At 42.0% G+C, this 16,697-nt stretch overlaps 1 protein-coding gene across 3 annotated transcripts in view; it reads left to right on the top strand.

The window, feature by feature from the left end:
* The window catches only part of LOC306941235 (pleckstrin homology domain-containing family G member 3-like), a 104,472-nt gene that overhangs the window by 59,585 nt on the left and 28,190 nt on the right, over positions 1-16,697 (top strand). For all 3 annotated transcript variants that reach the window (XM_079526570.1, XM_079526572.1, XM_079526571.1), the window contains 9 exons: positions 1,123-1,223; positions 5,219-5,288; positions 5,837-5,883; positions 7,827-7,977; positions 11,221-11,355; positions 13,415-13,597; positions 15,157-15,249; positions 15,458-15,544; positions 16,250-16,283. In XM_079526570.1, coding sequence (XP_079382696.1) covers positions 1,123-1,223; positions 5,219-5,288; positions 5,837-5,883; positions 7,827-7,977; positions 11,221-11,355; positions 13,415-13,597; positions 15,157-15,249; positions 15,458-15,544; positions 16,250-16,283 — 901 coding nt within the window. The remainder of the gene's footprint in view (positions 1-1,122; positions 1,224-5,218; positions 5,289-5,836; positions 5,884-7,826; positions 7,978-11,220; positions 11,356-13,414; positions 13,598-15,156; positions 15,250-15,457; positions 15,545-16,249; positions 16,284-16,697) is intronic.

Genomic DNA, 16,697 nt, shown 5'->3' on the forward strand with positions numbered 1-16,697 from the left:
GTGCGTGCGTGCGTGCGTGCGTGAGGAGGATGTTGGCTCAGTAAACAGCTGTCTGGTATATAGTTTGTTCAGATCTAGTACAAAAAATGTTTTTTTGCACTAGATCTGAATGTGAGGAGCAGCTGTGTGCCTCTCTCTAGTGGCACAATGAGACAACAGCAGCTCTAAATGACCTGCACACACACACACACACACATCTGATGTGAGCTGTTTACATAGTAGAGTGTCTGTGAGGTCTTTCTGACCCATTTTGACATTTTGAAGTTGATTATCTTTGCCCTGAAGCTATCGGAAGGTTTATGTTTATGTATTTGATATGGACATAACAATTACATTGCTCATTGCACAGTTGTAATTGTAGACGCGTCGTTTACAGTGTGTTAGCACATGTGCTAGTTTTCACCACTTGTCCACAGGAGACTTTTCTAAAAAATACAGTGACAAAATACAGTGTCAATATAGTTTAAAAACACCCAATCAAATCGTCAGCCCCTTCCATAACTTTTCCTAAATATTCGATTCAAATCATTTATTTTTTCTTTTTTTTTCCTCTTTTTTTTTCCATCTGAAACATTTTCTAAATATGAATTTAGGCATACTTGTACCATCTCTGCCTATTCATTTTGGGTCAAACTGACCCCATGTCAACTCATAATGTGGCACCGAGTAAGGATTTAACTAGAATCGGTTCCATCGGACTTATATGGGTTAGTAATTGGAATCCTGAAAAGTAATTATATATTATATAAACATTTCCCACTCGACAGAGACAATAGCATGTATGTTTGTTTGTACAGGGCCAGACTGGGCACGCAAATACATCTGTCCCAGCCTGCATGTCTGTCCAAACATGTAGGAAGCACATCGACAAACAAACAGTTTGAGCAGGGAGGAGCAGCCAAAGTACATAGATCATAATGAATACATAACCTGCAATGAGTACTGCTCCTTATACTGCTCAACAGTTTATTTAATCTGTCTGTCTGTCTGTCTGTCTGTCTGTCTGTCTGTCTGTCTGTCTGTCTGTCTGTCTGTCTGTCTGTCTGTCTGTCTGTCTGTCTGTCTGTCTGTCTGTCTGCCTGTCTGCCTGCCTGCCTGCCTGCCTGTCTGTCTGTCTTGCAGGACTACCTGTCTCACATCATCGACCAGGCTGAGCTGACGATCCGACCGGAGCAGGTGTGTTCTCTGTTTGGGAACATTGAGGACATCTATGAGTTCAACAGGTAATTCTGGATGACCCCACCGTGAGGTTGTCATGTTACATCATTCACCCAAGCGGTGTTGATTTCCTCGACTTAAAACTAAGAGGAAAAATGTTCGTCACTGCCTTTTTTCACTGACGGAAACTAAATGAAATCTAAGCTATGATGACTAAAACTAAGACTAAATATATTGACAATTTTGCCAACAAATAAAAACTAGACTAAAATGTTGGACAAGAGAAAAACTGAATTTATTTATAGTGTATGTCTAAAATGAGTAAATAGCACACTAGAGCATGTCTCAAATGAATGTCAGAGCTGAAATCCACATGTAAATATGAAATAAATGCTTAAACATTTGGCCTCCAACCCCCAAGTGAACCTACTCTATAAGCCATATCTCCAAAACTGGTGGGTCAAACTGAACAACCAATATGTCAATTTGAAGCTATGACACAGGTGCTACTGATTACAGAAATCCTCCGTTTTTAATCCAATTCAAGATGACATCCAGACAGTGGATGTCAACCTAATCCTAAACCTCGTTTTCAACCTAATCATCACGCTGAAATATGTATATAGGTTGTGTACAGGTTAGAAAAACATCCCCTGGCTTTTTGTCTCTCTGTGACTTTGTATACAAACCACTGTGCATGAGACGGACCTATAGGACCCATAGCCTGGAGGGATGCGACGCTCTGATTGGTTCAGAAACTTCAGAGCCAGCATTTCAAGCTGAAACTTCAAAATAAAATGCCCACCATTTCCGTTTCACTACACCTTTAATTCATAATTCCTTAACTGCCTGCGTTTTTCAGTGAAACCCTTATTTTGAAGGTTCCACTGGAGACCAAAAAAACGGATGTGGGGGAAACGATTTGTCCCGGAATAGGGACACCAGGGTTGAAGGGGTTAAAACTGTGTGTGTGTGTGTGTGTGTGTGTGTGTGTGTGTGTGTGTGTGTGTGTGTGTGTGTGTGTGTGTGTGTGTGTGTGTGTGTGTGTGTGTGTGTGTGTGTGTGTGTGTGTGTGTGTGTGTGTGTGTGTGTGTGTGTGTGTGTGTGTGTGTGCGCGCGCGCACGTCTACAGCTCAGGGACGGTAAGTGTGACAGTGTGACACTCACTCTGTGTGTGTTGCTGTGCACACATTGCATGGAAACTCACAAGGACTGTGTGTGTGTGTGTGTGTGTGGTTTGGTGTGGGCATCTTGCCATGAGGTGTGATTTTAAACTCTTGTTTAACTGTCAAACACTGTAAAAACATTTTAATGAATGAATTGCATCATTTGTATAGCGCTTTTCCAAGTGCTCAAAGTGCTTTACAATGGTTAATTCATTCATACATTGGGAGGTGAAGCAGCGAACAGTCGACGCCAGCGTCCTCGCTTCCCACATTCACACACCAATGGTGTGGCGAGCTCACACCGACCGACTCATTGGAGGCAATGTGGGGTTCAGTGTCTTGCCCAAGGACACTTCGACATGTGGACAGGAGGAGGAGCCGGGATTCGATCCGCCGACCCAGGGATCATTGGACGACCTGCTCTACCTCCTGAAAAACAGCCGCCCTTCATTGCATCACTGTCTGGCTGATAAAAAAAAAATCGTCGCTGTCCGTCATACAATACCCACAATGCATTGCAAAGTATTGTCTCCAGGGCCAAATTCCAATACCCAAAATCTCGGCCAATCGCTCACTCACACTCGATCACTCCAGCATGGCAAATTATGGTGAAATTGGTGACCTGATGAAATAATATGTGACCATCTTGTGGACTTCACACAAAAGACGTGGCCTAAATACCGCTAGGTTGAACTCGGCTAATGAACACACTGCAACGATTCACATTTGGACAGTGACATTATGTAATTGTCTACACGATTGTCACATATTTCAGCAGGTCACCAATGTCACCGTAACACCACCATGGTAAATGGTAAATGGTGCATTTATATAGCGCCTTTATCCAAGGCACTTTAGATAGATTGTGGATTACATTCACCCATTCACACACACATTCATACACCGATGGCAGCGGAAACCATGCAAGGCACCAACCAGCGCATCAGGAGCAATTAGGGGTTGGTGTCTTGCTCAAGGACACTTCGACACTAACTCTGCGGGAGCCCGGGTTCGAACTGGTAACCTTGTGGTTACCATCCAGTTACCATCCAGCCAATCCAACCCCTGAGCCACCGCCACCATGAAGGAGTGACCGAGTGTGAGTGAGTGAGTTGCCGAGATTTGGGGAATTGGAATTTGGCTTTTCAGCAGTTCTCGGGGGGCTAGGCCATCGCCGCCTGGTGGCCAAGGCGAGGATCTTCTTATGTGTATGACTATTGGTATTGATCGCGTATTGATCATTACTACCAATAATGACACATTTCTGAGACGATAATAATGTGATGATGACACCTCTGTGGTACGGCAGTACTTTGCATTGCGTGACGTGTAGAGGAAACATCATCATAGCCACACGCTTGTAGATCTGAAAGAAAAGCAGCTAAAATTCTTTCTTTCTTTCTTTCTTTCTTTCTTTCTTTCTTTCTTTGTCTTTATCCATATACATAACTGTATACACACACACACACACACACACACACACACACACACACACACACACACACACACACACACACACACACACAAAAACAGGCACACACACACACAGATTATATATATATATATATATATATATATATATATATATAATATTTGGAATGTTATTGTTTTTTTAACGTCTAAAATGCTATGCAGGTCAAAAGGTTGAACGTGGTTGCCCTGTCAAACAGTGAAATAGTCCAGGGCCCTATACTGTATCTTAGGTCTAATAGTCCAGGGCCCTGTACTGTATCTTAGGTCTAATAGACCAGGGCCCTATACTGTATCTTAGGTCTAATAGTCCAGGGCCCTGTACTGTATCTTAGGTCTAATAGTCCAGGGCCCTATACTGTATCTTATGTCTAATAGTCCAGGGCCCTGTACTGTATCTTAGGTCTAATAGTCCAGGGCCCTATACTGTATCTTAGGTCTAATAGTCCAGGGCCCTATACTGTATCTTAGGTCTAATAGTCCAGGGCCCTATACTGTATCTTATGTCTAATAGTCCAGGGCCCTGTACTGTATCTTATGTCTAATAGTCCAGGGCCCTATACTGTATCTTATGTCTAATAGTCCAGGGCCCTATACTGTATCTTATGTCTAATAGTCCAGGCCCCTATACTGTATCTTAGGTCTAATAGTCCAGGGCCCTATACTGTATCTTATGTCTAATAGTCCAGGGCCCTATACTGTATCTTAGGTCTAATAGTCCAGGGCCCTGTACTGTATCTTATGTCTAATAGTCCAGGGCCCTATACTGTATCTTAGGTCTAATAGTCCAGGGCCCTATACTGTATCTTAGGTCTAATAGTCCAGGGATACTGTATCTTAGGTCTAATAGTCCAGGGCCCTGTACTGTATCTTAGGTCTAATAGTCCAGGGCCCTGTACTGTATCTTAGGTCTAATAGACCAGGGCCCTATACTGTATAATAGGTCTAATAGTCCAGGGCCCTATACTGTATCTTAGGTCTAATAGTCCAGGGCCCTATACTGTATATTAGGTCTAATAGTCCAGGGCCCTATACTGTATATTAGGTCTAATAGTCCAGGGCCCTATACTGTATCTTAGGTCTAATAGTCCAGGGCCCTATACTGTATCTTAGGTCTAATAGTCCAGGGCCCTATACTGTATCTTATGTCTAATAGTCCAGGGCCCTATACTGTATCTTAGGTCTAATAGTCCAGGGCCCTATACTGTATCTTAGGTCTAATAGTCCAGGGCCCTATACTGTATCTTATGTATAATAGACCAGGGCCCTATACTGTATCTTAGGTCTAATAGTCCAGGGCCCTATACTGTATCTTATGTCTGGGCTATTGGCTGTGTGTTCCTCTGTTCCTATTGGCTGTGTGTTCCTCTGGCCTCTGACTGGCTGCATGTGTTTCCTCTGTTCCTATTGGCTGTGTGTTGCAGTGAGCTGCTCCAGTCATTGGATCTGTGTGACAACGACCCAGTGGCCGTGGCCCGCTGTTTCGTCATGAAGGTCAGACCAGGAGAATGACATCATTAAGCTATATTCATAATGTTCATAGCGTTCTATAGACCGATGTGGTTCCCAACGTTTTTCATGTCTAGGACCCCCAAATTGACACTAACCCATTTAGGGTTTTTTGACCTCAAAATAAATAAAAAATGAGCTTGTAGATCTGCTATTTTTCAATAGCTAAATTATAACATAATGTTTAAAACACCAAAAGGGGTTCCCGCCCAAAATGGGCTAATTTGCCCCACGGACCCCCGTTTGAAAAACATATGCCAGCCAGGGTACCACCGTAAGAGAAGAGTTTTACGGCTCTCTAGCAGTGATTCTCAACCAGTTTAATTTCAAGGACCCCCGTTTAATGGCATCTCCATGGGATCCCAATTTAATTTGGAAATAAATATTTGTACATTTAAAAACTGTGTACATTGGTGACTATAACTATAACCTGATCTTGAGGCCTACAAAAAAAAAAAAAACACTAACAAGGTCGACTAGTAGTCGACTAGTTGCTTAAAGCCCTAGTGTGAATTCTGTGTCTCTGGTTGCAGACGGAGGACTTTGACATCTACACACAATACTGCACCAACTACCCTAAGTAAGTACTACTGACACCAGTGTTGATTCCGTCGACTAAATCTAAGACGAAAAATGTCCGTCGACTACCTTTTTTTCCACTGACGAAAACTGAATGGAAACTGAATGAAAACTGAGCTATGATGACTAAAACTAAGACTAAATATATTGACAATAGAGTCCCGCCCCCTACCATGGACCAGGAAATGATTCTCCGTTCATTTTCCTCATAGACATTTCAGAAAGTATTTATTTAAAGACGTTTACGCCGCGGACAAAGCCAACTCGAGTCGTGACAAATCATGACAACAAACACAATTTTTTGGGGCCGAACAAATAATTAGAAAGAAGAAAAAAACGGCAGGTTACAACACTTTTTGTTGTTTTTCTTCTTTGTAATTATTTGTTTGGTCCAAAATATTGTTTGTGTTGTCACGACTCGAGTTGGCTTTGTCTGCGGCGTAACCGTCTTTAAATAAATACTTTTGGAAATGTCTATGGGAAAAATGCATTGGGATTCATTTCCTGGTCCATGGTAGGGGGCGGGACTGCGACGCTCTATTCCGTCAACAAATAAAAACCAGACTACAATGTTAGGAAGGGACTAGTGGACAAGAGATCCAGTATACAGGTAAGTCATTTTACACTTGGTTGCATGCTGAAAATAGCAGATCTACAAGCTGAGCTTGTAGATCTGCTATTTTCAGCAAGTGTAAAATCAGTGTGAGGGTACCTACCCTAGGGGACAAGGGGAGAACATGCGAGGGTACCTACCCTAGGGGACACGGGGAGAACATGTGAGGGTACCTACCCTAGGGGACACGGGGAGAACATGTGAGGGTACCTACCCTAGGGGACACGGGGAGAACATGTGAGGGTACCTACCCTAGGGGACACGGGGAGAACATGTGAGGGTACCTACCCTAGGGGACACGGGGAGAACATGTGAGGGTACCTACCCTAGGGGACACGGGGAGAACATGTGAGGGTACCTACCCTAGGGGACACGGGGGGAACATGTGAGGGTACCTACCCTAGGGGACACGGGGAGAACATGTGAGGGTACCTACCCTAGGGGACACGGGGAGAACATGTGAGGGTACCTACCCTAGGGGACACGGGGAGAACATGTGAGGGTACCTACCCTAGGGGACACGGGGAGAACATGCAGACTCCACACAGAAAGGCCTACACCGCCTCCAGCTGCTATTGTTATAGCTGTAGTCTGAAAACCCACCTCTTCAGACTCCACCTTAGACCGTAGCACTTGCACTAGCCTCGATGGCGTATGCAAAGGCTAAATTTAGATAGCATTTTTTTATGTAGACATAGCATTATAGTGTATGATCATAGTTAGATGGATGTTAGGTTCTTACTGTAGCTTACTTATGATCCTTGATGACTATTTCTATGTATATGATGTGTTTTACCTTGTCTTGTTCTTGCTTACTGTAAGTCTCTCTGTATAGAGCGCCGGAAGTCTGACGTCAATATCGGTAGAGGGCGCAAATCCACGCGTTCATGTACTTTTTATTTGCATTGTAATCCCCATAGGGGGATTTTAGATCGCCTCATATAAGAACTGTGTTTGAAAAATGTCATCCCGGCCGTTACACTCATATGGATATGAAGAATCAACTGACTGAGAGAAAACGCTAATTAGTTACATTTTCGCTAGAAACGGACTGTATCATATATGAGTGACTGACTGTCGCAAACGATACAGAGACACCTCCCTGACAATAACGCCGAGACAGCTTGTTTATTTTTGGACCACAATGGTTATATGAAACGATATTAAGATCACCCCATGTTATTCTCCATAGAGAAATCACTTCCGTGAATCAGGCAGAACCAGGGGATGAGCGAGTGATGTCATGACTTCGGCGCTCTATTCTCTAGTCTGCTAAATGCCTAAATTGTAAATTGTCTGTCTGTCCGTCCGCCCTCCCTGCCCCTGTATAGTTCCGTGGCTGCCCTGACAGAGTGCATGAGGAACAAGTCTCTGGCTAAGTTCTTCCGGGAGCGCCAGGCCACGCTGAAACGTTCTCTCCCTCTGGGATCCTACCTCCTGAAACCTGTCCAGAGGATCCTCAAGTACCACTTACTACTGCAGGTAATGTCTTCCGTCGTAGTCTGAAACCCCACCTCTTCAGACTCCATCATGGCCCGTAGCACTTGCCCTATAGCCCCGACGACCTTACAGGCGTATGCAAAGGCCCCATGCACTTAACCAGGGGTTCTCAACCCGTGGGTCGCGACCCCTCGGGGGGTCGCCAAATTATTTTAGGGGGTCCCCAAATTATTAAAAAAAAAAATATATATATATATATATATATATTTTTACGATTTTTCAAAAATAGCAGACCTACAAGCTCGTAGCGCGCCACTCGGTGGCGCGCTATGAGCTTGTAGATCTGTTATTTTTAAATAGCTAAATTATAACAATGCTTAAAACACCAAAAGGGGTTCCCGCCCAAAATGGTTTAAGGTTATTGTAGCAGTCAATTTATATTGGGGGTCGGGAGGGGGCGGGGCGGGGGTCCCGAGACGTTGCCAAAGCATTTTCGGGGGTCCCCGGCCAAAAACGTTGAGAACCCCTGCACTTAACGTAACTTATAGCATTTTATGTAGACATAGCACTATAAAGTATATTCCACTGTTACGTTCTTAGCTTACGTGTGATTCATGATAACTACCTTTTTATGTATGTGATGTATTGCCATGCTTTTTGTTCTTGCTTAATGTAAGTTGCTCTGGATTAAGAGTGTCTGCTAAATTCATGAATTGTAATTGTATATATATATACTAGAGATGTCCCGATACTGTATCGGTATTGGAAAAGTATCGGATCGGACCTTATTTGGTCATATCGGTATCAGCGAATATGCCAGTCTAACCACCGATCCGACACAGGGGTAAAGGGGTTGACACTATGCCCAAACTGCAAGTGCATATTTGAGTGAGTAGTCTGCTATAAACACAACATGAGATATATAGCTCTATAAACACTATTCCCGGTCGGTGGACTTCATTTCATTTCATATTTATTTGTTTCATTTCAGTTATGGTTTTACATGATTATATTAATTTTACTTTTTTTTCACATATAGAAGAAGATACATCTTATTGATACCTGCCCCTATCTATCATTTAAAAAAACCATCTAATTGATTCTGCTACCAACCATACATTTTACATCACCATGATTACCATGATTATCAAATAAAAAAGAGAGAAAACAAAGAAAGACAAAAAGAACATAGAGCTCAACAAGAGAACAAACAAAACAAAGCTGAAAGAAAAAAAAAATCTAACCTTCTAATTCATAATTTATAATTGTTTCCTTTTTAAACATTTTTTTAAAACTGAAACACTGTTGTACAACTCTTCAACTCCTGGTTTTGTGAATTCCATAACTTTATACCTGTAACAGAAGTGCACAGATGCGAACAGATGTTTAAAATCATGTCTTCTTCTATGGTCCTCATCCTCTGAGCTAAACACAAATGACTTCTCTAACTGTATTGGTATTGGTAATGATCCGTTTTTCACTCTGAACACCACTAATAATGTTCGTAATTCAACCAAATCCATGATTTTCAGATCCGCCTGATAACATAAAAAGCCTATTGTTGTGTGCTCTGAAATCTCTTATTGCAACATAATCAAAGGAGTCATATTACTGTTGTATGAGTTTTCCCATACTTCCAAACAGTAAATAAAATATGGTAAAACCAGTGTACAATACAACATCCTCAATACATTCGTATCCAACTCATATTTTACTTTGTTCAAAATAAAAATACTTTTGGCCACCTTGGCTTTTATACAGTATATGCTATATGATTTTTTCCATGATAATTTCTCATCTGATATAACCCCCAAAAACCTAAATTCATTCACTCTTTCAATATTCACTCCATCTATAGAGAGAATAATTGCATCCTTTTTCAACTCCATCTTCAAAATAAGATTGTTTTTATTGTTGTATTATTATAAATATTATCCTCTGGTATTCGGCATCGGTATCGGCTAACACAGGGGTTCTCAACCCGTGGGTCGCGACCCCTCGGGGGGTCGACAAATTATTTTAGGGGGTCCCCAAATTATTTAAAAAAAAGAAAAAAACAAGATTCTTTTTTAAATTTTATTTTCACGATTTTTCAAAAATAGCAGACCTACAAGCTCGTAGCTCGCCACTCGGTGGCGCGCTATGAGCTTGTAGATCTGCTATTTTTCAATAGCTAAATTACAACAATGCTTAAAACACCAAAAGGGGTTCCCACCCAAAATGGTTTAAGGTTATTGTAGCAGTCAATTTATATTGGGGGGCGGGGCGGGGGTCCCGAGACATTGCCAAAGCATTTCCGGGGGTCCCCGGCCAAAAACGTTGAGAACCCCTGGGCTAACACAGAAATTGTAGTATCTGGATCGGATAGGAAACAGAAAAAGTGTATTGGGCAATTTGGGACATCCCTAATACTGTATATAGATACACACAGTAATACCTCCTGAAACCTGTCCAGAGGATCCTTAACCCATTTAGACCTAAGTTCGATTCTACAAATGTCTTCTAAATCAGGGGTTCTCAACCCGTGGGTCGCGACCTCGGGGGGTCGCCAAATTATTTTAGGGGGTCCCCAAATTATTTTCAAAAAAAAAAAAAAAGTATTTATTAGCTCGTAGCGCGCCACTTGGTGGCGCGCTATGAGCTTGTAGATCTGCTATTTTTCTATAGCTAAATTATGGTTTAAGGTTATTGTAGCAGTCAATTTATATTGGGGGTCGGGAGGGGGCGGGGCGGGGGTCCCGAGACATTGCCAAAGCATTTCCGGGGGTCCCCGGCCAAAAACATTGAGAACCCGTGTTCTAAATCATGACAGTTTTCAGAAAAAACATGTTTCTATGTCAGTGGTTCTCAACCTTTTTCATGTCAAGGACCCCCAAAATTATCTGTATTTGGTCGCCGACCCCCATCTGAAAATATGTTGTTCCAGGGACCCCCCCAGAAGCAAAGATTTGAGTTAAAAACGTTCGCTGTGAAAGAATATATATTCAAAGATTTGCGCCACATTTTCACAAATTTTCTGCTATTTTTCAATAGCTAAAGTATAACTTGTATAATAGTGCTTAAAAAACACCAAAAAGAGGTCCCCGTACGTCCTGAATGGGTTAATCTTCTTTAACGCAATCACTGTGTGTGTGTGTGTGTGTGTGTGTGTGTGTGTGTGTGTGTGTGTGTGTGTGTGTGTGTGTGTGTGTGTGTGTGTGTGTGTGTGTGTGTGTGTGTGTGTGTGTGTGTGTGTGTGTGTGTGTGTGTGTGTGTGTGCGTGCGTGCGTGTGTATGTGCGTGTAGGAGATAGCAAAGCACTTTGACCCCGAGGAGGAGGAGGGCTACGAGGTGGTGCAGGAGGCCATCTACACCATGACGGGAGTGGCCTGGTACATCAACGACATGAAGAGGAAGCACGAGCACTCTGTTAGACTGCAGGTACACACACACACACACACACACACACACACACACACACACCATGACAGGTGTGGCCTGGTACATCAACGACATGAAGAGGAAGCACGAGCACTCTGTTAGACTGCAGGTACACACACACACACGCACGCACGCACACACACACACACACACACACACACACACACACACACACACACACACACACACACACACACACCATGACGGGAGTGGCCTGGTACATCAACGACATGAAGAGGAAGCACGAGCACTCTGTTAGACTGCAGGTACACACACACGCACGCACACACACACACACACGCGCACACACACACACACACACACACACACACACACACACACACACACACACACACACACACACACACACACACACACACACACACACACCATGACAGGTGTGGCCTGGTGCATCAACGACATGAAGAGGAAGCACGAGCACTCTGTTAGACTGCAGGTGCACACACACACACACACACACACACACACACACACCATGACAGGTGTGGCCTGGTGCATCAACGACATGAAGAGGAAGCACAAGCACTCTGTTAGACTGCAGGTGCACACGCACGCACGCACACACGCACGCACACACACACACACACACGCACACTCACACTATGACGAAAAATGTTCATCTACTACCTTTTTTCACTGACGAAAACTAAATGAAAACTAAGCCATGATGACAATTTCGTCAACAGATAAAAACTAAAAATGTTAGGAAGAGATCCAGTATAAGTCATTTGACACTTGGTCGCATGCTGAAAATAGCCGATCTCGTTGTGAGCAAGTGTAAAATCAGCTATTGCGACGGCATCAAGGCCCGCCAAAATACATGTTAGTCGACTAAATCAACTGTAGATTTAGTCGGCTAAAATTGTATGACGTTTAGTCGACTAAAACTAGACATTAAACGCACACACACACACACACACACACACACACACACACACACACACACACACACACACACACACACACACACACACACACACACACTCTCTCTCTAATCCAACCCACTCCAACTGCATTCACAGAGCACATTTTAAAAACAACAGAGTTGACCACAGTGCTTTACAGAAAATGTCCAAGAGACACAAATAAAGAGTACAAGAAACACAAACATATGGACTCAAGCGACACAAATAAAACTCATGCAAGTAAAACTCTTCTCGTCTGTATTAAAAGCTTGGGAATGGAACAAAAAAAGAAAAGAAAAAGAGTTTTAAGACGGGGTTATGAAAACAGAGGGCCAGTTTGACATGGACGGGGGAGTTAACCCATTCTGTACGGGAACACCTTTTGGTGTTTTAAGCATTTTGATATACTTTAGCTATTGAAACATAGCAGATCTACAAGCTCTACAAGCTCGTAGCGCGGCACCGAGTGCCGCGCTACAAGCTTGTAGAGCTTGTAGAGCTTGTAGATCTGCTATGTTTGAAATATCGTGAAAATGTGGCGCAAATCTTTGAACATATATTCTTCCAAACGTATGTTTTTTTTAGTTCTTTGCTTCTGGGAGGGGGGTCCCTGAAACAACATATTTTCAGATGGGGGTCAGCGGCCAATTACATATAATGTGTTCCAGGGACCCCCCCCCCCCCAGAAGCAAAGAATTTGAGGTTAAAAACGTTCGCTGTGAAATAATATATATTCAAAGATTTGCGCCACAGTTTAAAGATTTTTTCCAATTTTTCCACAGCTAAAGTAAAAAATCACACCCGTGTGAAGTGAGGGGCGCTCTTATCATCATATACATCATCACGCATCATCTCATACTGGCCAATCAGAATGCCTGTTGCCTGTGATTGGTTAGCTGATTTGCTCGTTTACATATGACGTACATTTTCCCTTCATTGTCAATGGCGTTTAATGTTTTGATGTTTAATTTACGTCATATTTAGCGGACATTTGACCTGAATGCCCCTTTTATTGTCAATGGCAAATCTTGAGACGTGTGGGGACAAAAAAAAGCTGTTTATAGGAGAAAGTGCTTCCAGGTCTTCTTAGTAGTGGGTTTTTTAAAGGTGTGATTGCTGTGCTTGGCCACCAGGAGGTGCAGTCTCTGCTGCTGAACTGGAAGGGCGCCGACCTGACCACCTACGGAGAGCTGGTGCTGGAGGGGACCTTCAAGGTGACCCGCGCCAAAAACGAGCGCACCCTCTTCCTGTTCGAGCGCATGCTGCTCATCGCCAAGCGCCGCGGAGACCTCTACGTCTACAAGTCCCACATAACGGTGCGTCTATTAGGGCATTAACCCATTTAGGCCCGACGTCGAAATTAAAGAAAATGTCTTCTAAAGACAAGCTCGCTATGAGCTTGTAGATCTGCTATTTTTCAATAGCTAAAGTATAACATAATGCTTTAACCCATTTTGGGCGGGAACCCCTTTTGGTGTTAGCATTATGTTATACTTTAGCTATTGAAAAATAGCAGATCTACAAGCTCATAGCTTGTAGATCGAGCTTGTAGGTCTGCTACTTTTTTTTAAATCGAAGAATGACTGACATAGAAACATAGCTTTTTCAGAAAACTGTCAGGATGTAGAAGACATTTTTAGAATCTGATCTCAGGTCAAAATGGGTTAAAACATAATAGGTAGTTAAACAACTAGTCGACTAGTAAACTAGGCAACTAGTCAAATAGTAAAAATTACTAGAAGTGAAAGCCCTAGCGTCTATGGCGTCGCTATAGCAACGTCTGTCCTTAAAGAGCAGTGTTGATTTTGACAGCACATTTTTTTATTTAGTTTTAGTCATAACTACTCTTGGTTTTAGTCTAGTCTAGTCTAAATCTACAGTTGATTTAGTCGACTAAAATGTATTTTGGCGGGCCTTGATGCCGTCGTAATAGCCGCAGACTCTTCACATACTAGAGCATGTCTGAAATAAATGTCAGAGCCGAAATCGACATGTAAATATGAAATAAATGCTTAAACATGTAGCTAGGTGTAATGTTAGAGTCCACGTACAGTGAACCTTTCAAGCCTGTTGTCTCAACTCGCTCGTTTCTCTGCAAGACATTACTCTATAAGCCATATCTCCAAAACTGGTGGGTCAAACTGAACAACCAATAGGCCTATGTCAATTTGAAGATGAATTTGATTCCCTGCTTTCATATGACATTAAAAAAACGAAAATTTAAAAAAGAAATCCAATGGCAGCCCCCCAGTCAAATTTGACCAACAAATCATGACAATTATTTGTTCAGCCCAAATCCAATGTATTTATAGAGGGTGTGCGCATACCTAAAGTGAATGGCACATCGAGTGGCAAAGCAACAGGCAAAGTGAGTTTAACATTGTTTGATGTTGTTTAATGCAATCAGATAGGACTTTTCTGTTTGGATGTATGGGCCGTCAAGGCCACAAAGTAGTTTTTTGCCACTCAGCAGCCATTCCTGCATAACTTCTGAGCTTGTAGGTCTGCTATTTTTGAAAAACCGTGAATGCGGCACAAATCTTTAAATATTATATTATTTCAGAGTGAACTTTTTTAACTCAAATTTTTGCAAAAATGTATTGCATTGCGCTTATATATTGGTCGAACAGCACTACTAAGGGCAGACATGTGTAAACTAATGGATGCATATTATAAACTCTCAGTAGCGTTCAGAACGAAATGTTATACAGTATAAGTAAGTATACATATCCCGATTCAAACGGTATAGAGTGTTATATATATATATAGTTTCCCTGTAGAATTAATTGTAATTTGCGGATTCAAATAAAGTGTGTGTGTGTGTGTGTGTGTGTGTGTGTGTGTGTGTGTGTGTGTGTGTGTGTGTGTACTCCAGTGTTCCACTCTGATGCTGATAGAGAGCTCAAAGGATTCTCTGTGCTTCAGCGTGACTCACTACAAACACCCCAAACAACCCACTACCGTACAGGTAAAACACACACACAAACGTGGTGTGTCAAACCACGTTTTAGAATGAAGGCCAATGTGTGTACAGTTAATGTGTTTTGTGTTCGGAACTTGTATAACTGTGTGTGTGTGTGTGTGTGTGTGTGTGTGTGTGTGTGTGTGTGTGTGTGTGTGTGTGTGTGTGTGTGTGTGTGTCTGTGTCTGTGTCTGTGCGCGTGCGTTCTGTTCAGGCGAGAACCGTAGAGGAGAAGAAACTGTGGACTCATCACATCAAACGACTCATTCTGGAAAACCACCACGCCATCATACCTCAGAAGGTACTGTGTAGTAGTACACCTATCAATAATACACCAATTACATGATATTATACCTCAGAAGCAGTGTGGTGGTACTCAATTGTTTTACTCAAGTAAAAGTACCAATCCTGCAATTTAGAACTACTTCGTTACAAGTAAAAGTACGGAATTGTACTTGAGTAAAAGTACAAAAGTATCGGCATCAAAATGTACTTAAAGCACTAAAAGTAAAAGTACTCATATTGCAGAATGTCCCATTTCACAAGTTCAAAATGTAACGCGGCACATTGTGAGCTTGTAGATCTGCTATTTCCAAGTGGCCGAAATGTATAGGATTGAAGTGGTTAATGTATGTTTTCTAATCAAAATTAAAATCGCCAAAGTAACTAGTAACTCATGTTTTCAAATGATTGTAGCGAAGTAAAAGTACAAATTGTGGCTCTGAGATGTAGTGGAGTAGAAGTAAAAGTACTGGAAGTTGGAAATACTCAAGTAAAGTCCAAAATTACAGTACTTAGGTAAATGTAGGGTACACACTACACACCGGTGGATAATACACCAGTTACATTATATTAGACCAATTAAGGGATAATAATATACGCTGTGCCGGTAATAGTTGTTGAGAAATAACAGTATGATTAAAAAGAAAAAAGTTTGTTTTAATCAAACTACCGGTATATCAATTTCACCGCTTTTAAAATAAAGTCTATTTGTGATTTGTTTCAGGCAAAGGAGGCCATCTTAGAAATGGACTCAGTGTGTAAGTATTGATACAGTATGTGATTGTCTTCAGATTGCATAAATAAGACATGATGATGATGATGATGATGTTTGCAATACAAGCACATACATCGTTTTAAAGGACAACTTTTGTTTTTTTCAACCCACTTTCATGTTTTAGGTTGTTATTAGAGAAACTAAAAGATGAGTGTTATTTTTTTTGTTCATTTGCTGCTTTCTTTCGTTGTAGCGATGTTTTGCTATTTTGACAGTGGGCGGGGGCATTCGAACATGGGGCTAAATATGTAGGCCTATATATATTTTTTTTTACACAATTTTTACATCGATTTATTATTTGTATTATTTATTATAGTCGTACTAGACCCCAGGAAATTACATCTGGCCACAAAAGATCACAGGATCTACTGAATGTGAAGGGGGGTACTATAGGGGG

Source organism: Electrona antarctica, assembly GCF_951216825.1.
Source record: "Electrona antarctica genome assembly, chromosome: 17".
Classification (NCBI taxonomy): Eukaryota; Metazoa; Chordata; class Actinopteri; order Myctophiformes; family Myctophidae; genus Electrona; species Electrona antarctica.